General features: G+C 32.6%; 4 protein-coding genes across 4 annotated transcripts; 2 read left to right on the plus strand and 2 right to left on the minus strand.

Annotated features, from left to right (window-relative positions):
* The first annotated feature begins 10156 nt into the window (after positions 1-10156).
* Positions 10157-11127, plus strand: LOC148203215 (uncharacterized). The gene is made up of 2 exons (XM_088107152.1): positions 10157-10607; positions 10748-11127. The coding sequence occupies exons 1-2, from the start codon at positions 10157-10159 to the stop codon at positions 11125-11127; spliced, it is 831 nt and encodes a 276-aa protein (XP_087963278.1).
* Positions 11128-11705: 578 nt separating this feature from the next.
* LOC124826799 (DnaJ heat shock amino-terminal domain protein (DUF1977)) lies at positions 11706-14775 on the minus strand. The gene is made up of 2 exons (XM_047299737.2): positions 13488-14775; positions 11706-12126 (listed from the first exon to the last, which is right to left on the minus strand). The coding sequence occupies exon 1, from the start codon at positions 14561-14563 to the stop codon at positions 13490-13492; it is 1074 nt and encodes a 357-aa protein (XP_047155693.1). The 5' UTR covers positions 14564-14775; the 3' UTR covers positions 11706-12126; positions 13488-13489.
* Positions 14776-16492: 1717 nt separating this feature from the next.
* LOC124826802 (binding protein) lies at positions 16493-22911 on the minus strand. The gene is made up of 9 exons (XM_047299741.2): positions 21335-22911; positions 19919-20653; positions 18777-19271; positions 18585-18676; positions 18223-18310; positions 17992-18106; positions 17776-17902; positions 17518-17692; positions 16493-17340 (listed from the first exon to the last, which is right to left on the minus strand). Exons 1-9 carry the CDS (start codon positions 22778-22780, stop codon positions 16633-16635), a joined length of 3981 nt encoding a protein of 1326 aa, XP_047155697.2. The 5' UTR covers positions 22781-22911; the 3' UTR covers positions 16493-16632.
* A 49-nt stretch (positions 22912-22960) lies between these two features.
* On the plus strand, positions 22961-24983 carry LOC124826803 (translationally-controlled tumor protein homolog). The gene is made up of 5 exons (XM_047299742.2): positions 22961-23117; positions 23507-23580; positions 24175-24300; positions 24400-24557; positions 24646-24983. Exons 1-5 carry the CDS (start codon positions 23090-23092, stop codon positions 24761-24763), a joined length of 504 nt encoding a protein of 167 aa, XP_047155698.1. The 5' UTR covers positions 22961-23089; the 3' UTR covers positions 24764-24983.
* The last annotated feature ends 2565 nt before the right edge of the window (positions 24984-27548 follow it).

Consider the following 27548-nt stretch of genomic DNA (forward strand, 5'->3'; position numbering starts at 1 on the left):
AGACATGCACAAACTTTGTGCTAAAGGCCTTCAAAGTTAAAATATTCAACTCACATTTTTCTAACATGCATTTTCAAATTGAATTCTCAACACAACTTTTATTATCTTCTTAGTTTTTCGCAAACTGATCAATCCTTTGAGATGGCACTGTTGTAAGATTGTTCTTGGATTTCTGTACCTTTTACCTGTGGTCCTGTGAACATTGAAAAACCGCAACATGCCAAGGATATAGAGTCATAGGCTTAATTGGGGTTTGAGTTAACAGCTAATTAAGCACTTATTTAGGGTAAACTTAACCAAACACTTACTTTAAGGGTCATATGATAAAACAAACTAGAAAAGCACCTAATTAGGAAGGTACTACTACTTACAACATGATATTTTTACTTTGAAAGTAAATTTGGTTTACTGATATGGTAATCAACATATACCAACATGCCTCCAAACATGCAAAACAAATCTAACAAAAGTTCTTCTGAAAGCTTCCTTAAATAGAGTTTGTCCACAATGTACCAAGTTAAGATGAAGTTACCCTTTGAACAAGAGTACAAGTAGACATTGGTTTAGACAGAAATTGAGAATAAGGTTCATTTAAAAGAAAGTTACCATTAACAGAATGCAGTGAGTGGTAGATATGCATCTGCAGACAAAAAGATTAGTTGTTGTTATGTCAATTTAGAAGTTGGAAGTATTGTAGTGAAATCTGTGTCTAAGGTGAAATTGCCATGAAGTTGATTCTTTGACAACTGTGTTCTCGTGGCTCCACAGAGAGTATGTTGACCTGTCAGGACAAGATTCATCATGATTTGGAATCTGCTGGACCATTTCCTCTGTAATCACTCATACTGCCATTTTTACTGCAACATTCTGCATATTCACGGGACATCCAACACACTTTTGCTTATTCGAAATCCAAATTAGTATAAGTTTCAAATTGGATAAAAGATATATAAAAGAATTTATAAATTTATTGTTTTAAAATTTTGGATGAAAATTGTTCATTGTTTATATAATATCTTCCTATTATTATACAAGATTAGTATTGAAAGGAGAAAAAAAATATTAACTATGGTTTTTCTTGTTGAGTTGTTGTTTAATTGTTAAAACAAGCTATATATAACAATGTAACCTAAATACACTTAGATTTTTTATTATTTTTTGCTTGTGTTATCTGATTATTGACTTTCATGATGATTATGTAATAGTCATACTTAATGTATTATTTCATATGGACCCTCACAGAAAATATGTTGTCTTTTTTTATAAGATTATAGTGCAGTTGAGTGAAACATTAATTACTATTTTAAAATATTCATAAATATTTGATAGTTAATAGTAAGTAGAGTGCAAAAAGTTGTGATAGATAAAAGTAATATTTAAAACTATATGGTGTATTTGATAAGGAACAAATGAACAGATAAATAAGAAAATATGTCAGAGTTATATTAAAAATAATAATATTTAGCTTATTTATATATATATAATAAAAATTAATAAAAAAATATAATACATATACATGTAACTTTTCTCAAATAAATATCATAAATATCTTTTCTCACATTTTACTACCTCTATAATTTAGTTATTTTTTGTAATTTAGAATTTTTAACCTACAAGTACAAAAACATTAGGAAAAACATTTTATTTAGGTACAAAATTATACCTGATTTTATATGTTCATAATTTTGTTTAGCTTCCAAAAATTATCATTTTTCTCCTTTATAATTTCATTAATTATTTACTAATTTTAAACATTTTCAACAATTAATACATGATTATAAATTTATAGTTTAAGGATAAACAAATGTATTAATATAATATTATAAATATTTAGAAAAATATATACAAAATCGCGACAACATGAATAAAGCATGTTTCTCCATTATTGGAAGGTGATGTCATGAGAAAGAATTTTGAGTTTACATGATGTTTTGTATAATAGAGTGATATAAATATGTTGATTTTGTTGTCTATATTAACGCCAAATGTGATATGATAGAGGTGGTATTCATTTAGTTATTTTAAATATATTTTCACATTAGAATAAAAGTTAAATTCTAATAAATAATTAGGTGTAGATTTTATTTTACAAAATCATTTAATTAAATTTAAATTTTAGTTTCTATTATTTTATATATTTTAATTATTGATTAAATAAGTTATTTTGGTGAAAAAAATCTTATAGTTTTCAAAAGTCAAATCAAAGTTAAAAATTAAAAAAATAAATAGAGAGAGAGAAGTTCACATCAAATTGTGTTAAAATGAATTACAACCGTTAGAATAATGTTTCCAAAAAATTAATTTAGAATATTTTCAATTATACCATGATCTGTAACGAAAAGGACCTGACAGTTGGGAAGTGATGAAAAAAATCAATTTATTTATATATATATATATATATATATATATATATATATATATATATATATATATATATATATATATATATATTTATTAGAATAACACTGTAAAGCAACTCATTTTTTCAAATTTATAAATCACTTGCAATAAGCAAATTTGAGAATAAGATACAATTTTTTTTCTCTAAGTTAAATATAGGATAACTCATATTAAAATTACTTTTAACTTTAAAAAACAATTTTATTTTTTAATAATTATAATAGATAAATTTATCCAAAAAAACCTTAAATATATGCTATATTTCAATTTAACCGTGTTCTATAAATTTAGTGAATTCATAAGGTTATAACATAAGTCTTACTTTTGCTATTTAAAAAGAAAATGTACAATTCTTTATTTTTTCCTTTCTTAAGCTGTCAAAGGCTTTAATTTGTATTTCTTTAAACTTTGAAAAGATAATTTTTTCCACAACTTAAATCTAATGTTTGTATCATAAAAACACTAATTTTTTTTTCACTTTTTTAAATTACAGAAATATGTTAATTAAAAGTAACTTTTAAATTAAAAGAATAAACACAAATAAACCGTTGTGCATAACTTATTACAATTTTGTATATGTTAATGATTTTATGCATCAAAAACATGCTGCAAAATCAAAAACGTGTTTTAAAATAGGTTTTTTTTTTCAAGTTGTTTAAGGCTCTTTTTAAAATATTGAAAAATGTATAAAATGTTTTTGTTAGATTTTAGTTTCTTTTTGCTTTTAAAGGTGTGTGTAGAGAAGTTAGTCCAAACAAAAAATAATAAAATTATTCTTATGAAATTTGTGATAACATAAATAGGAAAAAGAAGTGGAGAAGTGACATTATCATAATAATAAATGTTAGTGACCTAATAATACCATGTTCATGGTAGTGAAAGTAATGATCTAATAGTTATAGTAATAATGATATTGAATGGAAATAATGATAACATTAATTATATTAATTATGATTTGTATTTTTCCTTTCTTTCTAAGTGTAGTTTAACATTGTCTTGAAAGAGTGCGTACAAATGTAATAAATGCTTTTAACTTTAAATAAATATTTATTTACAAATTTTTTTTCGTTTTTATATTATAATAAACGTGTATATCTCTATATAAATCACTTTAAAAACTAAGATATGAACAATAAAGTGATACTAACTATTATTTTTTAAAATAAAAGTAAAAAAATTATAATATTTAAAAATGACCGAAAAAGTAACAATAATGATGATCATCACATTATTAACATTATTAGAATGAATTAGAACTAGTGTTAATCATGAAAACTTGCAATAATAGTTATCATAATATATATATATATATATATATATATATATATATATATATATATATATATATATATATATATATTATTCTGTCACTTTTTCTCGTATTTAGGGATGAAAATTGTTGGGTCAAGTACTATTCAATGTAAAAAAAAATTATTCGTTAGCAAGTCGAATGTTTATTTAAAAAAATATATGAATATTTAAAAAAAGAATATTTTATAAATTTTTAAAATAAAATAACAAAAAAATAATATAAATTCAAAATTAATTTTAATCTAATAAAATATAAATTAAATTTTTATTTTAATTAAATTAAATTTAATAAAATATAAATTATATTTTTATTTTTATTTTTATTTTTATTTTTATTTTTATTTTTATTTTTATTTTGTTTTCACAAATATGAATAGTATGATACCAACGTTTTATCTATTTATTAAGAAATATTAAAATACTTGTTATATGCTATCAACAAATAATAAAATTTATGGATACTAATTATTTGCTACAAATTTTTATCTATGCATACTTATAACACGTGTATTTTTACCATCTACTCTTATTAAAAAAAAACCTTTAATATGTTAGGATTGGTGTTTAATAAATGATAAAATACTAAAGTTAAATAAGTCAAACAAAAACATAACAACAAATTTTTGAAGTAAACAAATCCAAAAGTTAAATTTAAATTACTTTCATCTATGAAGCAAATTTGAACACAATGTGTGTTGTTCATAAATAAAACTGAAAATTGAAGTATTAAATTACATTCACAAGCTTGCTTTCCCAATGATCTTATTATTGAGTAAATCCAAAGATCTTCTGGTACAACCCTAATAATCCGATTACACCCTTATTAAAATATCAAAGATCTGGAAAATACAAGTTGATTTTGAAAATTTTCAACTCTAGATTTTGTCAGAGTTTATTTTTTATTTTAAAGTTTTCAATCCATGTAATCTCACTTCATTCATGATATCTTAAAAATATTTTTCAAATACCAACAAAAAGATTTCATTTGGTCATATTTCAATCAAGTTTAACTTGATTTTAACTAAAATAATTTAAGTTTTACTTCAACCAAAATAATTTTTCTAAACTTAAATTATAACATATGTATTGGGAGTTGAAATAACAAACTTTATAATTACCTTTAACATCACTTTATTTAAAAATTATGTTTACGTAATTAGTTTTGATCTCAACGTATATAGGTAAAAAATTACTGTTAATGTCTAAAAATATATATGATCTCAACGTAGTAGAAGTTATAAGTTAGAGATTTTATACTAACTAGAAATAAAATAAATATAAAAATAATCTTTTTTTTTTTTAAGAATGAAGTAAAAAAGACTGTTTCAATTAGTTTACTTTAAAATTCTAACACGTGAATATTTTGAAATATAAAACTAAAACTTGAAAAAGAGAAATGGACGAAAGAAGGAGGAAATTGGAGGCAATTAATGGCACAACGCAGCATTCAAGATGTCTTCTTCTATTTTGTCCACCTAATTAATTTCTTCACATTCTTCTCTCCTTTCCTCCTTTTAAGCACATGCAAATCTAACACGACTTCCTTCCATTCCACACACGCACCATAAATAATACTTTCTCGTACAGATTACAAACATCTTTATGCCAATTTTTAAATATTGCTATTAGATCCACTAAATAAACCAGTACTATAGTTGAAGTATTTAATAGATGCACCCTAACAAATCTGGATTGTCAAACCAACCCCGCTATTTAAACCTTAATTTCAATACCGAATTAGATAATTAGAGTTTTAAATCAGAGCAAGGAATACTCTGCTCAGAAACGGCGAGCACGCCACCAGAATAACCATCAACAGCGGCAGAAGCAGAACCAGAAGCACAAAATCGTTAACCTGACTCCTTTTGGGATTCTCCATGCCGCTGGGCCGAGGAGGAGGACTGTTGGGCCGAGGAGGAGGACTGGTCCTCCTCTGCCTCGGCCCGTTGGTCTGGTCATGCGTGCTTCTAGAATGGGCATCCTTCAAACTCTTGTAAGCCTCCGAGATTTTATTGAACGCGTCTTGTGAGCCCCGCGCTTTGTTCTTATCGGGATGAACCTTCAGCGAGAGCTCCCGATACGCTTTCCGAATCTCTTCGACGGAGCAGCTCTTCTCCAATCCAAGAATCGCGTAGTAGTCGCTCTTTCCTTCGATTTCCCTAATCAACCGAACGTCATTCTCCGTGTAATTCGCGTGACTCATCATCTCCCCGTTGAAATGACTAATGATGCTGAATGAAATTGATTGAGCAAAACCTGATAACTTAAGATCGATTCATTGAAGTTGTTGAGAAGCTTTATTGTGGATAACTTGGTGGGTTTGCTATCTAGTCAAGTTTAGCTCACTAGTGCTCGTATTGTGTGATAATTGATTGATGGGTTAGTTAATTCTATTTTATGTAGAAATAATTGACTATAATTAAGTTTGTATTCCAAATTATTAATACTGTGTGCTTTTGTCTAACTTTTCGTAGTTTAATATTTGAACTTTAGAGCAATTTACATAATAATATATATAGTCGTATTAAATATAATCAATATATTGAAATTTATTATTTATGTATTATGTAGTAAATATAATCAATATACTGTAGAGATGAAAATATAGAACGACCAATTATATTAAAATAAGAATTTTTTTTTTTTTTACCGAGTAATTTCTCAGGTGGATTGACTGAATTATTTATCTATTTTGAATCCTAGAAAGGAAAAAAAATTATTTATAAAAACTCTTCGATGTTTAAATTGATAAGGGATTTTAATTGAATATTTGTGATTAAAATTAATAAAGATGGATTATAATGACATATATTTATCGTTTTTTTAGGTCTGTAGATATAAAATGTATATTAATATATAAATATTACCAATGAATTATGTTTCTATCATATATCACATATTATCACATATAAATTAAATATTATATATATTTTTATTTTATTGCAGGGTGCTTAAAATATATCTAGATTTTATATTTGCATTCTTAACTATTGGACTTATTTAGACATGATAACATATACAATTAATTGTAATAATGGATCAAGTAGGTACATTTATACTAGTATATAAAGATATTTCTTCTTTGATATACACATTTTCTTTTCGATCGTATCCTTTAAGTATTTTTTTCGTTTTTTTTTCAATTTGTTTTTCTTCCTAAAATGTAACTATTTTTAAAACTAAAATAACTATTATAATAAAAAAATCATCTATAAAAATAATTAAACGTTACCTACAATAATATTTTAAAAATTATTTAAATTTACTTTTATAATTATACTATTATATAAAAAATATTCTCTCTTTTTTAAGTACACATTTTATTTTCAATTTTTCCTTTTAAGTTTTTTTAATCAAAATAATTGATTTACCAATTTTACTATTTTAAGTTACTATTTTATTTTCAAAATTTAGTCCTTTTTTCTCTATTTGATTGTTTTTTCAAAAATTTAAATATTCTTTTGAACTAAAATAACTATTTATACTAAACATTATCTAAAAAAGTAAACATTATCTATAATAAAATTGTAAAAATTACCTAAATTTACTTTTATAATGATAATGATACTAATTTTTTCATCATAAAAAAGTGAATAGCTACGTACATGTGTTTTCATTAATTATTAATGGAGAAAATTGATCTTGTTTTTTTGACATTGTATAATTTAATATATTTTTTACTCTTAAATTATGTTTAGTAGATATGTTTAATTGAAGTATAACTTTATTTACGTTTTGGAGGTAATTAATACGTTTAACAAGTATTGGAATATCTATTCTTAATTTAAGTCTTAAAATCTTAAAGTAAAAACGAAAATGCTAAACTTCATATATATATTTTTTTTTATAAATTTATTGTTTTAAAGTTTTTGGTTAAAAATGATATAAATCTTATATGTGAATTAAACTCATATTTTTATTAACAGGTCAAAGTCACACTGAAGTTAAACATACCACATTAACCTGTTAAACACTCCTAGTAGGACTGATATCAAACTCTGTAACTTCCATCATATTTTAATTCTCATAATTTTTATTTTAATATAAATGAAAAGTTAGGCCTACCATTTATGGAAATACATTTATTTATTGCCGTTACAGTAGCACAGAGATTAATTTTGCCATCTTTTTTTATTTGTCAATTTTATTGTTCTTTTATATTGTCATTTGTACTTTATATCTAATTTATAATTTAAAAAATGAAAGATAATAGTAATTATTTTTATGGATATGTTGGAAGAAAAGTGGAGATATGTTTGAAGAGGGGGCAAACAAAAGTGGGTGTGTCTATTTGAATATGGAAATGAGAAAAGTTGCAGAGAGAATGGTGGTGAACCTCAGATCTCGTGTCGGTGATGCCTTCCTCTAACTTTTTGACTGTTCACCTCACAAGCTTTTTATCATGCTTTTCTTTGCTTTCTGCCCTTCCCTATACTATATTTCAGCTTTCATGTCGACCCCTCTCTTGTTTATTTGCAGAAAGAAACAGAGCACTCTTATTAGATGCCAAAAAAAACCATAACTTTTTGACGTTGACCATTAAATGTCTTCAAATAAAGTAAAGAGTTTCCAGATCATTTTATACTAAATCAATTCTGCACATTTTCATGGGGCAGTTCTGCGCAGTTACGGAAAAAAAAATGCGTGTTGCTTAGTTTTCTATATGGGGACCACATCAGAGACAATGTAAAAGCAACCATTAGTTGCATTTAAGATAAATCCAAGTACACTATTTGTCTCTCAAATCAAGAGTTATGCCAAGCATCAACAAAGGGGCAAAAAGAATATTCTTCATACAATAGATAGCAGAAAACGCAAAAACAAGCCCACAATCCCGCAACCCAAAAAGAAAAAAGCCACAATCTTCCCACCTCCAAACAATATATACCCATGGGCATGTTGTTTATTTCTCAATAACTTCTACAGTAGCTCAATAGGAAGGTTGTTATTACATAAACTATTCGCTGATGTACCAAAGAAAACAAGCATAGACACATTGGATTTCCATCTTATAATATATTCATCACCCAAGCGATTTTCATTCTTTTATTCATGTGAAACATTAGACAAATATTTGTCTAAAAAAAATTAAACAGATCATATGAAATCTTAGAACACTATCCTGAGGTTTGGGTTGTGTACACTAATAGACCTTAACTGTCTAAGGTGCTTTACCGTTACTTAGCCAAGCCTCCCCTTCCCATATCTGGGCATTGCCTTTCCTCGCAATCAATTATTTACCATTAAAAAAAACCAAAAGGACAGAATTTAAACGAGTTTCAAAAAAACAGTTGGTATAAACAAGTTGTTGACCATGCAAGAAAGTGACCGGAAAACAAAAACTAGAAATAGTATAAAACTACAATGTGTCAATACTGTGTTAGATAATAGAATACCAATTAATGAGCCACGAAGCGTACAAATTTTTAGCAACATGGAACTAGAAAAAGTAAACGTGAAAATGTGTTTGAAGATTTGAAGTCCAACTACGTTGGATTATTTAAACCTATTTTTCACATCCTAATCACTTGAAAGTTTCATATATTGAAAAGAGATTCAGAAACGGGAAGTGCACGAAATTGAAACTGTACGAGTAAGTGATAGGTTTGGAATTGTTTATAGGAGGAGAGATGATAGGTATAACTGAATATGACAGTTATAACCTCCGATAAATGTTCTGTTTTTATTCTTGTAAACTGTTTTTTTCATGTAAACTGCCTATTTTTAAATGATCAATGTAGGGGGAGGGAAAAAGGTTGTTGTTTTCCAAGGAAGTAAAGGGTTGAGGGAGTTGATGACAACTCGAAAGTCCTTCTGTGTTTGATGTTTTACTGTCTTCTACCACATTGGCAGAAACAATGCTGTTCTAATAAAACTTTACCAAGAACTTGTCTTGTTGGTTCTTTAATACTGGTTGAATTGGTATCTAGAGCACGATCTTGATTTTATGGAAGACGCACGTTAGGGTATGGTGCATACCAGAATGGAATCACGCATGGATACTGTCAAAAAGATGATGCAAGAACTGGTTCAAGGTCGTAACTGCCAGGAAAATGAATATAGTGGGAGATTTCGACTCTTGGAAGACATGATTCGTGGGCTAACTGTGGTGGTGGAGCAAATGTCAGAAGCAAAGATTACGTCTGACAATAATTCTGGCATTAACAAAAGCAATGGAGGGAGCAGAGAGCAAGTTCAGGAGCACGCAGCATCCTCCTCAAGATGGAGGAAATTAGACATTCCAATTTTTACACACGAGGAGGCTTATGGATGGACAAATCGATTGGAGAGGTATTTCAGATTAAAGGATGGAGCTTCCATCCCTAACCTTAGACCCTATAAGTATTCCCACAATCAGAAAAATGAGTTTGAGAGGTTGATTGGAGATATGTTGAAGGCTGGTTAGGGATGGAAGATTCAAAAGGATGTGAAGATGAGTGCCGTTATGGAGGACTTGCTGGTAGATCCTACAGCTCATAGCCTTTATGAACTCCAGAAAGGACGGCTATATTACCACGACAAACTGGTTTTGCCTAAACATTATAGTAGAATTCCCACTATAATTCAAGAGTTGCATGAATCTCCTCTAGGAGGACATAGTGGCTATTTTCGCATTCTCAAACGAATTGCAGGAGTGCTGCATTGGGAAGGTATGAGAAAAGACATTAAGGCATTTGTGATGCAGTGTGAAACCTGGCAGAGGAATAAAAGTGAAATGCTAGCTCCCACTAAAGCTAATGGGAAGGATACCATCTTTGTAGTGGTAGACAGACTCACTAAGTATGCCCATTTTTTGCATTATCACATCCTTACACTGCTGCGGATGTGGTTTTTATCAAAGAAGTGGTTAGGCTGCACGGGTTTCCTTCCACAATCATTTCAGATAGAGACCAGCTGTTTTTAAGACAATTTTGAAAGGAACTATTTAAACAGACAGGCACAAAGTTGAAATACAGTGCAGCATACCATCTACAGATGGATGACCAAACAGAAGTGGTTAACCATTGTGTAGAAACGTACTTAAGTTGTATGACAGGGTCTCACCCTAAGATTTGGCCTACTTGGTTACCATGGACTGAATTTTGGTCTAACACTAATTACAATGTGTCATCCAAAATGACATCTTTTAAAGCTCTATATGGCCGTGACCCCCCACTGGATTTGAAAGGGGCAACTATTCCTTCTAAAGTTGCCAGTGTAAATCAATTACAAGAGGAGAGAGACACAGTTTTGAAGGACTTGAAGTACAACTTATGCAGGGCTCAAGAACAGACCAAACTTCAAGCCAATAAACATAGGAGATATGTTACCTATCAAGTGGGTGACTGGGTGTTTCTCAAAATACAACGTTATAGATTCAAGTCGCTAGCTAAACGACCCAATGAGAAATTAGGTCTGCGGTTCTATGGACCTTAACAAATTCTGGAACAAATTGGCCAAGTTGCTTATAAACTGGTCCTTCCTGCACACAACCGCATCCACCCGCTATTCCACGGGTCCTTACTTAAACCCGCTATAACTGCAATGCCCACGTCTCAACCTTTGCATATAGGAGTAGGGATAAGAGGTACAACTGAATATGACAGCTATAACCTCCTGTAAATGTTCTGTTTTTATTCTTGTAAACTGTTTTTTTCATGTAAACTGCCTATTTTTAAATAATCAGTATCGGGGGAGGGAAAAAGGTTGTTGTTTTCCTAGGATGTAAGGGGCTGAGCGAGTTGAGGACAACTCGAAAGTCCTTCTATGATTGATGTTTTACTGTCTTCGACCACATTGGCTGAAACAGTACTGTTCTAATAAAAATCTACCAAAAACTTGTCTTGTTGGTTCTTTAATACTGGTTGAATCTATCAGTAAGTAAGAGGCATTAAATTATTATTTTGGCAATTTTTTTACAGTAAAATGGCATTACCAGAGTCCCACATTTCATAACCAATCACACACAAAACAAATAATCTTAGCAGAGAGAAAAGGAAAATTCACAAACCTGGTCAAAATCAAATTCAATCAGATGATTGCAAGACTTCCTTAATTGGCGAAATAGAAATTCGCCTTAATGAAGCAATATGTTGGTTTCCTTTATCACATATACGCCTACAACTATAAATAACCTCTTACCCTCAAGTAGCTCAGAAAACTCGGGTCTTGAGCTTGTATATAAATGTCCAACACTGATGATACTTTTATGACTTTGACTGGTGTAATTATATGCTGACTTGTTATGCGTCATTAATAATCGCATATAGCATAATAGATAAGCGCATCCATATATCCCTCAAACAATACAAACACATGCTTAAGCACATTCATCAGAGACTTCGCACAGGAAGAAGTGTACAGCAATAGACTGGAAGCTACTCAGTTAGGATACAGCCTATAATAAGAGCCACTCCCACGGATATATTAGATATCCTGAAAAATAAAATGAGCACAAAAACTCAGCAAGGGACACAATACTTCCTTAAGCCATGAAAAAATTACTGATGCTGTAACTTAAGCTGCAAGGAAAGGACACAACAGAAAAGAACAGAGAAAAAGTACATCAAAAGGTGCTAAAGGAAATACAGCCATTTTGAACAATGTATTAAAGACCCTACTTTAAATATATAATATGATATGAAGATTTTAATTCGTTCTTATTACTTTTGTTGAGAAGGGGCAGGGATGAGAATTTGCATCTGGCGTGGCTTGTCAAGGAACTATAAACAGCATAATTATAAAAAGAAGAGCATGACGGTGATAAATTAGAATTGGAATGATAATTGACAACTCAACACAACCATGAAGAAAAGATAAATATAAAACGTTCAATAGTATGTTTTGGACAGAAGTGTTTAGAGTGGAGATACCAAATAAGAGTTTAGTTGTTAATTTTGTTATTTTCAGTTCATGGTCCTAGTTATCTCCAATCTGATGGGGGGTTTTCTTTCTCTTTCCCTGACTGGTCTTTTTACCCTATGCATTGTATCAGAACTCTATAACAACATCTGATTTGTATATGGGTTGACTACCCATTGTACCTCAATTATCAATATATTTCTCTCTTTGCCGATAAAAAAAAAACTCTCACCTATTTGCCTTTCCTCCCAACCAAGTTATGAAACAAGAGGAAATCTATCAACAGTAGCTTCTCTATCCCTTCCCTGCCCTTCTTTAGTGTTGATAATTGAATCATAAGCAAAAGCCTCTTATGTATCTTGCCAATTTGGGCACAAAAATTCGAATCCCCCCTCCACCTCACTTTGGAGGAAGCTCTGTAAAATGGACAGGCTGAATAGGGATAATAAGAATAAACAGAGGAAGAGGACTCTCCCACGTACACCAGGCTCTTGGCCCTCTGATCATGCACAATTGAACCAGTATGGGGGGATATACTTATAAGGGTAAAGGGGAGCAAAAGTAAAGTTTGGTGATCGTAAATTAGTTCTTTCGCATTATTTTCTATGAATTTATATTAAAAAATAGCCAAATCAACACGCAAGAAAGTTCACCACACCCTATAAATCAATGCAAAAAAAAGCTAGGAACCCTGGACCGCAAGCAATAAAGTTATTTCCTCTTATCTCATCCTCACAAAACTTCTCTCGCAGTTCCAATGATTCTTGCAACCAGTAACACACCATATGAATGAATTTATCCAAACCGCTTTTAAGTTCAAAACAATCATAATCCGATAAAAAACAGTGATAAATAAACACATTCCTACCCATGAAAAACTAACCTAATCCGATTAATTCCTTGACCGAAACAATGTGAATAGACAAAACAGTTACCTTCATGCCATGACTGCAAAGTTCTGCAGCTTATCACAGTGAGGAGTGGGCAGCTTCCTATTCCAACTCCGTCTCTGCATCTCCACCTGACAGTATCTCCGAAGCATACTCCTGTAATCCTTTAGCACACTTTCCTCAACCGCCACACGAGCATCACTCCCCACCGGATAATTCCCTTCAAACTCCTGCGATTTCACAAAGAACTGCACCCCGTGCAGCTCAGTCGTTTTCGGAATCTGGTAGTTGTAATGCTTGTGCAAGGAATACTCAGGCTCAGAAAACGGCAAGTACGCGAGAACAATAATAATCAAAAGCGGCAAAAGCTGAATCAGAAGCATAACATTGTGATGCCTCCCTCCCGATCCATCGTTAACCTCAGTCCTATGGGGATTCCCCATGCCGCGGGGCCTGAAAACATGGTTCCTCCCAAACACATCGGAGTGTCCGAAGAAAGCCCTAAATATTTCGTCCGGATCGAACTCGTCTTCAAAGAAATCACGCGTCGTGGTTGCCGTCGTCGTCCTTCTCCGCCTCCGCCGGTAAGCGTTCACCTCGCCGTGGTCGAAATCATCGACGGTTCCGGTCTGGTCATACATCCTTCTAGAACCGTCATCGCTCAAACACTTGAAAGCCTTCGAGACTTTCTTGAACGCGTCTTCTGAGCCGGGCGCTTTGTTCTTATCGGGATGAACCTTCAGCGATAGCTTCCGATACGCTTTCCGAATCTCTTCGACGGAGCAGCTCTTCTCCAATCCAAGAATCGCGTAGTAGTCGCTCTTTCCTTTGATTTCCCTAATCAACCGAACGTTCTCCTCCGTGTAACTCACGTGACTCCTCTCCCCGTTCAAACGTTCTCCCCGCGAAGAAGTACCAGTAGCCTGCGCGCCATGAGCGGCAGTGGCGGAGGACTGAGAATCAAGACCCTCGCACTTCTGTAGCAATGATTGAATCGGCAAATCGCGGTTTAGCCGCTTAGCGATTCTGAGGAATTTGACGGCGCGGTCTTTGTTCCCCGACGCGATTGCTTCCTCGGCGATCCGAACGCAGCGCAATGCTTCGTCCTTGTTACCTTCCATTGCGGAAACAGCTACTTCCCTTACTAACTCGGAATTTGAGTGGAACAGTAGCACATGCTGAATGAAATTGATTGAGCAAAACCTAATTACAATAAATTAAGATCGACAGACATTAAACGTTGCTGTGATTTGTAAATTTTCTGGGGAGATTGTGTTGTTTGCTCGGCACTGAAGGAGAATCTGTATACCAAAACTTTTTTTTCTGGAAGAATTTTTCGTTTTACACTGATAAGTCATTTATAACATCTCACTCACTGCAAATACATTTTCAATTTTTATTTTTTTTAATTATTCGAGCAAGTATGGTTAATTTTATCATAGTAAAAGTAAGAGAATTTTTATGTAATTATTGACAGTGTTTTGATAATGATTAATAATTTTATTGAAGTTGTTGAGAGGCTTGTTGTAGATAACTTGAGTTGGGATGTGAATAATTTATTATAAATTTGGTACGATTAATTGAAATAATCAATTTTATCTCACTAGTGCTCGGATTGTGTAATAATTGATTGATACGGGAGTTATTTCTACTTTATGTATAAATAATTGACTATAATTAAGTTTGTATTCCAAATTATTAAGATTGTGTGTTTGTATCATCTAACTTCAAGAAGTTTAACACGTGAACTTTTTAAGGCAGTTTGCACTGTGATAATGATACTTTGTCAACAAAAATTTTATAATATTTTAACATTATATACGTGTTATTATGTAATCGGTTCATATTAATGTTTATGATTATTATTATTATTGATTGTAAAATAATTTTGAATGGATCACAAAATTACACCTAAATAATGTTAAAATATTATAAAAAAAATATTGTTAAAAGTATCATTGTTGTAATAATATACTGTCGTAATAACTATAATCAATATATTAAAATTTATTATTTATTATTATGCTCCGTGAATTTTAGTTGCTTTTCTGGGTGTGGAGTTAGGTACTACATGACAAGTATAGGTTGTGGATGTTGGGTGTTGTATGATTGGTGTGGTTGTTTTGTAACAGTGTCTCATAATGTTTAAATGTTATTTCATGAAGGCATATTTGTTGTGGCTACAATGACCCAACGACACACTTAATTTTATTTCATAACAGGATTGGCATTTTAAAGAGCACACGGACAAAAAACTTAAATGTAAGGTTTTTTTGTAATGTTTTCTTCTTCTGCTTATCAGCCTTTTGGTTTATGAAATTGTGATTTTATTATTAGGAAACTAATGTGATGACGAAGTTAAATTTATAATATTAAATGAATATGTTGCCAATGCATATTACATCAAATCTAGTCTCCCAAGAGGAAACTTAATAGATAGAGAGATTCAATGTCACTTGAGAGTAAACGTTTACATGAGAAATTATCATTTACTTAAAGTCACTTTCAGTGACCATATGATCCTCCTATAAGGAATCTCATGTGGCTATATTTCACTGTGATTTAATTTTACATAAATAAAGAAATGAGATAAATATATTTTTAACTTTTAATTTTAATACAAAATTCTTTTAATCTTAAAACCAAATTGAAATTTGTCCTATACAAAATTTTGCTATATTTTAATTTTTAAACTTAAAAAATTAATAAATATAACTATTTTAATCCAATTATATTAATCTTTTTTATACATGAAATATATGTTTTAACTAAAATTAAAACAAAAACATGTTAAATGATATAAACATTGAAATCTTAATATAAAAGAAATTTGATACGTCCAAAACATATAATATAATTAAATTAAAAACAATTACGTCATTTTATTTTTAAAATTTGAGAATTAAAATATATCAAAATCTAAAAAATAACAAATAAGAATTATATTTGAAAATTTAAGGACCTGAAAGAAATACGTACAGCTAACAATAAAGTATCATATCCTTAATTGGTTATTATTTTGCATTCTTAACTTTTATTAACAAAGAAAATTTCTTTTGTCTGAACAGTTATTATAAAGTTCTCATAATACTTACATTAACATATTTGTCTGAAAAGACTGATCTTTCATGGTGCAATGTCGCATATAAATGCGATTTTGGTATGCTAAAATCTAGAATAAATGTTTATGTTAGTTTTCTTCATCAGAATCGAAAGACTGTTTTTTCCTTACAGATTGTATGGCATCCCTGCGATTCACATCTTTGGAATTAAACATACCAGTACGAGACTTGACTTTAGGAACACTACAAGAACGAAGAGGTGGTGTACCCGTTCCCTTGTTTATTTCCCTGAGCACAGAACGAGCTGTTGCTGCAGCTGCAGCATCTGCCATTGCTGAAGCGACTTTTGAATCACTTGGAAGCTTTTCACTTGCCATACTTTGTCCAACTGCTTGTCCTTGTGTCTTGGTCAGGCTCTTAGAACCATCAGGTGATTGATTTGAACCTGATTTTGGCTTGGTTCCAACCACGGCTTCAGCAACTTTTGCTTTAGCTTTTGCAGCTTCATATTTTTGAATATCATAAATAAGCTCTTTCTGCAGCTGTTTATCAGCAACCAATATGTCGTCAATCTCATTCTTGTAGTCCTTTAGAATAATCCGGAGGCACTCCATGAGAGAACCTATCAGGGGACTATTCTTGGTTTCCAACAGACGTTTTAATTCTATGAAGATGGGGACTGTATTTTGGATAAGGCTCTTCTTGACTGCCTGAGTTACGGCCTTTCCTCTAGCTGCAGATCCATTGTCTCCTTCTTCCTCTATGTCTGCTGACTCTGATGATGCTCGAGTAGATGGAATGCGTATCTCTTTACAGCCAAGAATTCCAAAAGCATCCTGATCCCACAATTAATGTTAGAGTTAGAACATAAATTACACATGAAATAAGACTATAGTAAAGGCACTGCTGGCTTCTTTCCTATTCCAATACATTCGCATTACCAAGAGTTCACACACACACATATGCTTAGCATTAATGACAACCCGGAGACCACAGCTGGTACATATTAATACCTTTAGAACAGACTGTGCAGTTGCATCTTCTATATTGAGCATACCATCAGAAGCTGCAGCTAGAATTTCTGCACATAACTTGGCAAAGGTTGCTAGAAGATGCTCCGGAGCCATTTGTTTCAGTAAAGAGACATAAATGTGCATCCTTTTGGACCTTGGCTCTTCATCAGTACCCCTGTAAACAATACAGACTTGATATGAATATATAATCTGAAATAAATAGCTGTGTTGCCAATTGCTAATTCGGGGTTCCATTACCTGATGGAAAAACTTTGACTTTCCTTTCGTGACCCATGGGACTCACGGTGTCCATTATGGGCATGACAATCGTTCAGTACAAAGACAGCCTCGACAAAACTATTGTATGCTAAAAGTGGAGACTTGACTGTTGAAAGAAACAAAACAGCTAAAGTCCAATGACAAAGATACTAAATCAAATTATATCACTGCAAACGTAACTATCAAGCTTCACACCTTTCAAAATATTTCCAAAAAGAAAATCCGCTAGCTGTCTTATCTTTTCTGATTCGTCAACAAGTGACAAAAGGAACCGAAGAAATAGCACTCCTCTCCATTTCACATAGTCCCTCTAGACAAAAGAGAAAATATGTTTTAGCAAATAAATAATACTATTACTCCTCTTCCCGTTTAGAAGAGATAAAGGAAAACAAGCCATAAATTAAAATTATTTGACTCAAAAAATACCTGCAACAATCTGGATAGCAATATGAATGTTTGCCTTCTCACGAGTTCACAAGGATCTAAGAGGCACCTTGTGATCTTTGTTATGTAACTGATAACTTCCATGAAAACAGATTAGAATGACAAGAAGAATATATATATATATATATATATATATATATATATATAGACACACACACACACGTATGTATGTATGTATATAATAAAATTTAAATACTTTGGACCTCTCCCCCAGCTCAATACAAAAATTACTCCTTTGCGTAGTGTACAGTGTGCTACGTGTTTACCATATTGAACAAAAAAAACCTACAATACTATACCCTTTCAAATTCAAAGTCACGTAAAGGCAGTAAAAAGAAGCTTACCAATCAACAAGTGCGGTGTACCGGACACAAAAATCTGCCATCATGACCACAATGTTGTTGCGAAGTGCTGCAGATTCGCTCTTTTCAAGCTCCTACATATATGTATTTTGTAACAGACAATATATTGAGAAGTGAGAAAAAAATATAATAGTCAATGAGGCATAACATAAACATCAATGCAACAGGAACTACCTGTACAAACAGAGGAATATAATTCTTGGCTAGCTTCCCATCAGCAAGGCAAAGCTTGCCCATGGAAAGCCACCCTTGAATATAAAAAGAAGGAGCTTCATGTTGTAACGAAGTTGAAGGGCCAGGTAGGTTATTTAATTTAGGACCAGAACTCCCAGAAGTAATGATGGTATGCATTAGGGGAACTACATTGCCCATATCAGCAGATGGGCAAACAATAGCCAGAGACCCAACTGTATAAATCGCTGTAACTGCTTTAGACAATGCCTTGGAAATTGCTACTGATTTCCTGCCTTTCCTAGTCCCACTTCTGGGAGGAGTGAAGAAGCTTCCTTCCGCATTTTTTTCTGAATTATCTGAAATGAATTTTTCTATTATTGCAGAAGCCCTGGCGAGAACTTGGTCGATCCATTTCAAGATTAATGATTCTGCCTCTTCGAGATTTGAAGCTTTCCGCTTGCATAATGTTTTTAGTGCTTTTAAATGAGCGTCAACCTATCAAGAAAAATTAACAATTCAATATGGTATACTGTTTAACTATATGATTTACATAGCGTCAACCTGAACCATTACCATTCTGTTCTGCCTCCCCACCTGAGTTTAACTTGTCCAGATTTATTAATTCGGTTACCAACTAATTTTTTCAATGAAAATAGTAGTTCCATTTACTATTAATAAATCTATTATGCCAGCGCTGTTCCATATACAAGTAAGATAGCTTGGCTAATTGCCCAAGAAACTAAGATAATCATGGAACTAATATTTCTTTATTCAATGAAAATGCTGTATAAAGAGTTTTCAGTTTTTTTCATTGTGGGGCTAGGAGTGTAAGTAGAACAAAGATAGGACATGAAAATAGAACTCAGAATGATATTTACACAGTTAAGACCATGCAGAAGTGTTAGTTTTAAGGCAACTGTCAGTCCGGTCTAGTCCACAAGAAATTACCATCATAAAGAGATTTGATACCAAAATATATTATAAGTGTTGAGAAATTACAATATATGAAGAAAAATATGATAATAAGGAAAAGAATCCAGGGTATTCGTTAAGAAATTTTAAATCTGGTGGATGAAAATGTCTTGATTAACATCCAGATAATCGTTTTAAAATGATTAGAACTTGTTGAATGCAATGATTACCTCCGTTGAGTGCATGTTGAATGCTTGAACTCGTTTGAGCAAGTTATGAGCTAAATCAGCTGCGGGTTCAGGGGGCAGCTCCACAGAAACATTAGAAATTGTTTGTAAGAGGAAAACTCGGTCACTAGCCCAGGCAACAGTATTGCATTCTGTGCTTTCTTCTTCAGATGATTCTTTTCGTGCAATTGGGCTTTTGAACTCACCTTCCACTTCATGTTTATCAAGAAGCTGCCAATGATGATGAAGAAAACCCCAGTCTACTGCTTTTGAAAGGAATGTTGACACCTCTGACAAAAGAAACCAAGCACCTGGCGGAGCAGTCCACTTTTCAATAGGCATGGAATGACTCATCCAGATAGATTCCGATTGCCTGATTATATTTTGCAGTGCAATAACAATTTTCTGATTCATCCGTTTCTTTTTTCCCAGGTTTGTGCAAATTTTCTTTACCCAAGGGCTCACCTGCCCGTTGCAAACCTCTCTTAGGAGATACAGAATTCCGTCGGGAAAAAGCATCTCCATCTCATTGTCTATAAATTTTCCTTTCATCTTTCTATGCGAAGATACAGTATATGAAGAAGAAGCAGATGCAGCTCTAGATATCCGGTCCAAAACAAGTTCTTGAAAAGTGTTCTCACATTCGTCTTGGATGCTTGATTCATTGTCCGTTATAAGACGGGGAACTGAATGTAGCCACTCGGTTATTACTGCTTCAGAAGAGAACGTTCTGAAAGCCTACATTTTATTAAATAAATTTCATAAATTAGTTCTCAGTTTTTACATATTAGCAAAAAGGAACCAAGAAAAACATATTAGGGGACGATCAGTGAGATACACAACAAATTACGTTTAATAAGACAATAGAAATAAATTTTCAATCATAAAATTCTCCAAAACCATGTCAGGCAGAATTCGATAAAAATACTGGGCAAACTAAGGAACCATCCAAGTAATACCTAAGAATTTGACATAAGTATTACATTCGGAAAAAAAATATAGTCCGAGTGGAACAAACTTATCACAACAGACTGATACGCGTTCTCCATGGATGTAGCATTGTTTCCTTACAAAAGAAACTCATCTTTCTAAGCAACAATGTAACTCAATTTTATCTACTCTACCTAACAATAGATGGTAGAGAATAAAACATAAAGGCTGTCCAACATGAGGGAAAATGAAGAGTTGAAAATTCGTGCATTGTAGTCTTTCTATTCTGACAGCAACATAACAACACCAACCAAAACCTACAGTTCTCATGACAAGATTCTTCCGTAACTACTCAAGTAAAATGAAGCCTATACCTCATATCTTAAATTTTCATGTCAAGTCACTAATTTAAGATAAACTCTCGTGTCTGTCCAATAGATCATGCACACAAAAAAACATGTTATAACTTACGAAAAGTAAATAAACTACCTGTGAAAGAGCTGCAATAGCGGCTTTCCGCATGCTGATAAGTGGATCCGAACAAGCCATGCCCATTGTCTTGAGAACCACTTCATCAATTGCACCTCCGAGAAGAGAAGTCAGGTTAGTAACTAAAAGCAATGCGGCTTTCCTCACAGCTGCCTTATCATCCATACACCTTCTCCTCAACATATCATTCATTGTACCCTCAACATTCTCACCACCAACATTTCCAAACCCCAAAAACTCCTTCAAAACCACACTAGTCCTTTCACCACGGGACAACAAACCCACAAGCTGCGCCAAGCTGGACAAAGCCCGCGCCCGGATCGCACCACTCACATCAGAACACCTCTTCATCAACGCCTCCAAGCACCACAATCCCCACGCCTCACTGCCTTCACTCTCCACACCTAATGGATCCTTCACAGAAGTCATCAAATTCAGTATAAGATCAACCGCCAAAAGCCGAAGATTCGCCTTCCCCTGAGTCATCTGCACCACGTACTTCACAAACGCAATCTGATCCTCAACTTCCACCGCCCTAACAACCTCAATGATGGAGTCCACAGCCAAGGCTCTAGGCTCGGCCCTCTCCGGGGCCTTCTTAACCAAATACCTCGGAAAATTAACCAGCGCTTTCTTAACCCCATCGCACCGTTCACCAAGACTTGTTACAAATTCAAGAGCAAAGCTCCGCGCCTGTGACTTCGCCATGAGAACAAGCGGACAGAGAGACTTCAATACCTCAGCGGCAGAGTTGGAAGGTTCCCCATGCTCAGGTTTGAGAACCTCCCTCAGCACGCGAGAACACAGGTTGAGCAACTTGCTATACTGCGCCGCGTTCCCGCACGCGTCGAGCGCAGTGACGGGGATTTCGGCGATGGTTTGGACAAGCGACCGTAGAGTTTCCGGAAAACGGTCCAGGTGGATAAAGTCCATTACCCGGACTAGCTTCTCCAGCACGCGGAGGAGCAACTTGGGGTCGTGTTGCGAACTGGAGTCGGTCGAGTGGTTGTCGTTTTGGGGATTTTTGGCACGGATCCGTCCAGCACGCTTTCTCTTGCGGTTTTGCGAGGTCTCTTGAGCCGGGCCTGGGTTGGAGTGAGCTTTGCAGGAACGGCGGAGGGAGCGGAGGAAGGAAAGGAAGGATATGGGAGTGAAGAGGGTGAAAACGGGAGCGTTTCGGGCGAGGAGGAGCGAGAGGAAGACATCGGAAGCGAGTAGAGAGTGGTGGGAAGGGGAAGAGTCCATTGCGGAAGCAATTGGAGCGATGAGAGCAGAGGGAGAGAGATTCTTCGATGGAAGCTCATCGTAGAGGCTCTCCGATAGAGAATTGTTGAGGAGAATTTGTAGATCCCTTAGGGTTTGTTCTGAAAGCGGTGGTTGTTCATGGCTTCCGCGGAATTCCTCTATCTCAGAGATTACACGAGCCACAGTTTCCTCCATTTCCATCGTGCTGTGTCTTCCTCCGCCACTGCAAGATCTGTTCAAAATCTATTCCCGCTCAAAAGAACTGGTTTTAATATTGGGCCTATTTTTCTGTGGGCCGAATTACAAGCCCAACTCAAAAAGATTGAAAAGATAAAGCGCATGAAGAGAAGGGTTTTTTGGTAATTGTAAAAGCGCGAATCTACAAACCCTGGACTATATATAGTAGCTGCGTAATCAGGTTAACTCCTTCTGTCTCGCGTCGCTCCGTTCCAGCCTTCATTGCACAAAACCCTCCAGTCGTCGGAGCGATCCGAGAGAAATTCTGCAAACATGTTGGTTTACCAGGACCTCCTCACAGGTAAACTAAACGAACTTTAATTTTTAGATTTGATTTTGCTTCTGTGTTTAGATCTCTGGATTTTATTTTTGATGGTAAAGTATTGAACTTTTTTGGATTACTGGATCTAGATGATTTTTTCGATTTGAATTGATTAATAGCATCGTGTGTGTAATTCAAGAAAATCTGATTTTTTTTATTTTTAAACTTTTATTACCATTAAAGTTTGTATATATAATTCTGATTTGAATGTTTGGGGAAGTCATGTTAGCAGTGATTGTGATTTGCTGGTTGGTATGTTTGTGTGATTCTTATTATTTTATTATTAATTTAATATAGTTTTTTGATACCTTTTGTTGAGTATATTATAGTTGTATCAATGGATTGATCATGTTAACTGTCTTCTGTAGGTGATGAGCTTCTCTCTGACTCCTTCCGCTACAAAGAAATTGAGAATGGAATGTTGTGGGAAGTTGAGGGAAAGGTTAGTCGATTGTTGTGCATTTACGCAGATTTTATGTTACGGATGCATATTTGTTATGCAGATTTTTCTTGTTTATATGCCAAACGTATTATTATTTTAAGCAAAGACGTGCTTATTGGTTTTATGTTGCGGATGCAATTTTTTTACATTCCTTGTGTGTTTTTCAGAAGCTAATGAACTTCTTGTTTATATGTTAAACTAAACATTCTAAGTTCAATACTCCCGACGTGGTTGGATTCATGTTGCGGATGTGATTTTTTAATATGTATTATGTGCTTTTCAGAAGCTATTGACTTTATTGTTTACATGTCAAACGTAATATTCCAATTAAATTCTGCTAAAGTTTTGTTCCATGTCGTAGATCCAATTTTTCTGTCACGTTTTTTTACATTTTTGGTTGCGTGTTGCGGATGCTTTCTCACATTTTTTTTATGATTGTCCGAAGCTAATAATGATTGCTTATGTGATACTTTCAGTTTCACCAAACTTCCCAAACCTTTTTGTTTTGTATTATTTTGTTTCTTTTCATTCTTGTCATATTTTGGATACTTGTATAAGTTAAATCTATATATTTTTCTTCTTTTTGATCTGCAGTGGGTTGTTAAAGGAGCAGTTGATGTAGACATTGGGGCAAACCCTTCTGCCGAAGGTGGTGAGGACGAGGGTGTTGATGACTCGGCCGTCAAAGTTGTAGATATTGTTGACACCTTTAGACTCCAGGTTTGGCAAACCTTGTACCTCTTGTATATTTTCTTATATATAATTTATATTAGTCATTTATTAGATGGTTTAATAATATAGTTATTTTCATCTCTGTAGGAACAACCTACTTATGACAAGAAAACATTTATTGCCTATATGAAAAAATTTATTAAGAATTTGAGTGGCAAACTTGAAGGAGAGCAACTGGAGTTGTTTAAGAAACACATTGAGGGGGCAACCAAATACTTGCTCCCTAAGCTTAAAGAATTTCAATTGTGAGTATTACCTTCAGCGAAATGGAGTTTGTTGTGTTTGATTTTAAATTCTTGTTGGTAGTGCTTAAGTAAAATACTTATGTTGCAGTTTTGTTGGGGAGAGCATGCATGATGATAGTTGCGTGGTCTTAGCCTACTACAAGGACGGTGCCACCGATCCGACATTCCTGTACTTTGCATCTGCCTTGAAGGAGATTAAGTGCTAAGTGGATCGGTATACAAGGCTTATTTACCATCATTTTATCTTTTTCTTTTAAGTTACTTGGAACTTTGCCTTGGTAATTTTGATTTAATGACTAGACATTTGGTACTTATATTTTCTATTAAATTTAAATATTATGGATTGTAGTTTCATTAATTTATGCATTTCGAATGTCGGTGAGAAGGACTTTTTGTTTTTGATGTAATAAATTATTTCCTTTTTTATATCTGTATTTAATTTTGTAATTCCGCATTACAGCATTTTTCAAAATTTTACCAGATAAAGTAGTTGTCATGATCAAAAACTAGTATTTACGACACAGAAATCTACATTATGCAGGGGGGGGGGATGAAATTATTTCTAAATTATTCGCACTTTGGTTGGCTAGCTTTGTCATCTTTTGTTTGTTCTTTCTAATGATTAGACAGAGGAACAGATGTTTGTTATCATCTGTTTAAATGGGGAACAAAGTAGGGAGAGAAAATGAAATTTAAATTAAAAAAATGAAGGTATTTTACCATTATTAATTTTCAGATACGTATAATTATTTGTATCTATGTTTTTGTCTTATTCTTGCCTTGAAGGTTTAGATATGGTAATTTAAGGATGAGATAATGCTTTGAAATGTTTAGATATGGTAATTTAAGGATAAGAAATGATAATAGAGGAATTTCTCTGTACTAAATTTGGATGTCTACTATTAACCATTAATTCTTCTAGATGCCCATTTATTGTTCATAAATAGATAGATCTGAAAGTTTAGACACAATTTGCTATCATAGTTCAAAGTAACTCCGACCTTATATTGTCTTCTGAACAATGCAATTCAAACAACACCAACATAGATTGTCTCTTTGATGTGAAATGTGACCTAACATTCAACTCTGATCCTATTTTACGGCAAAAGCAAAAGCAAGTAATACGATTCCAACCACTCCTTTAGAGGCAAGATCACTAGGATTAAAATTGACAGAAAAAGAGGAATTGTTGGTATATTATAAAATTTAAGTCTACATATTTAAAAGTAAATAAATGGTGCCTTGAAACTTTTGTGAGTTTCAATTTTCTTTTTATTTCCCAAATGTGATTCTTTTGTATGTTTTTCATGTTGTATTGAGATTGAAAAATTTTTGTTCACGAAATATTCGCTTTTAAGAAAGTAATTAATTTTTTTTTAATTTCATCGCTACATAATCTAATTTCATTTTCGAATATATAAATAGAAATAATTTTTTTATTTGTCTTTTTTAAAGTAATCTATACTATTAAATTGACAATTGGAAACACCTTAGACTATCTTAAGTGTTTCATAGATTTTAGGTAAGAAAGATAAACAATGGGTTCATATTTAAAAACACATTCGGCCATCTTAAGTGTTAAATAGATGTGTTCATTATATTTCTTCAATTGCCAACAATGACCATGGTTTCATTATAAAATTTTTGTTTCGATATTTAAAGCAATTCACTCACTCTCTGTATACATGGCAATGTCCAACCTTTACTTGTTATTTGTTGCTTGAGTAAGTTGATTTAGAGGCACACTCTTGTTTTGCATATTAATTTTATTTGTTATCATTTCTAATTATGTATTAGGTTTTCTTATAAAGATATTTTAACTTTGAATAGTATATGTGGTAGTATAAGAAGGAGCAAATCATACTTTCTTAATGGATCTTAAGAGAAAGAATCATTGAGAAAACACCAATTAAACATGAGTATAACACATATATAAGAAATTAACAGTTATTCTAATCTAAAATCTTATGATAACGAATATATGACTATTCATCTTATATGATGTTCAACTTTTTTTTATTTGTATGAAACTTAGATTCATAATTAAATTCCCAACATAATTAAATAAAACATAATTTTAGACTACATTTAAAATTATATTTAATGAGTTAAGAATATCATTATAGATCATATAATTTAAATTATATTCTAAAATGTGTAATTCATAAATGTTTAAAATTATAACCCTTATTAGAGTATAATTTTGAAAAAGTTGTTCCGTATTATCTAATTCTGCGTTAACTTATTTGAAACATGCAATGTGAGAGATTCTCGGTATATCATGAAAGGCGTGAGGTTTTTTTGTTTAAACAATAAATAAAGCAACGGGGTGGAAAAAGAAAATAAAAAAGGAGGAAGCCATGTCCAAAAATAAGGTTTTGGGTTACAAGGAGCTGAGGTTGTTCGTAGTTATATCATTTCATCATTTTTAAATAGTTATTCTAAAATAAAGAAATCAAGTCAAGAAATTATTATTTGATTAAAAAATTATAATTTAATTACCATTACTAATAAATTATATGCAATATAATAAATAATACCATTTGCTACTAAAGAATGTGTTGAGTATTTTTCTTTTTCACTTTCTACCTATATTAAAAATCATACCTTGAAATTGATCTTTGGTAACTTCCAACCCCAATTAAAGAAGAAGAGATATTTTATAAGGGTTTGGTAGAACTGTAGTTCAATCATTTGATATGTAGGTTTTTGAGAGATTCATAATATGAGAAAATGGTATGTTGTTGTGTGATGTACATTTAGAAATGATAGGACAACTAATTTGGTCAATGGATCCATCTTTAGTTTAAATTTGTGTTCCTTCTTAATCCTACCTTTAACTTCTCCTCTCATGCTTTAAGCAAAAGCAAACACTTTTTGCTAAACAATAAGTGAATTGCAATCAATACATGGCAACAAGTTATCTTTTAGATTCATGTGCCTCATAAATGTCACCAAAACAATACACTATTTACTTATTTTAATTGAAAT

The sequence above is a fragment of the Vigna umbellata genome, chromosome 2 (genome assembly GCF_029865625.1).
Source record: "Vigna umbellata cultivar VRB3 chromosome 2, Vumbellata_1.0, whole genome shotgun sequence".
Taxonomy (NCBI): domain Eukaryota; kingdom Viridiplantae; phylum Streptophyta; class Magnoliopsida; order Fabales; family Fabaceae; genus Vigna; species Vigna umbellata.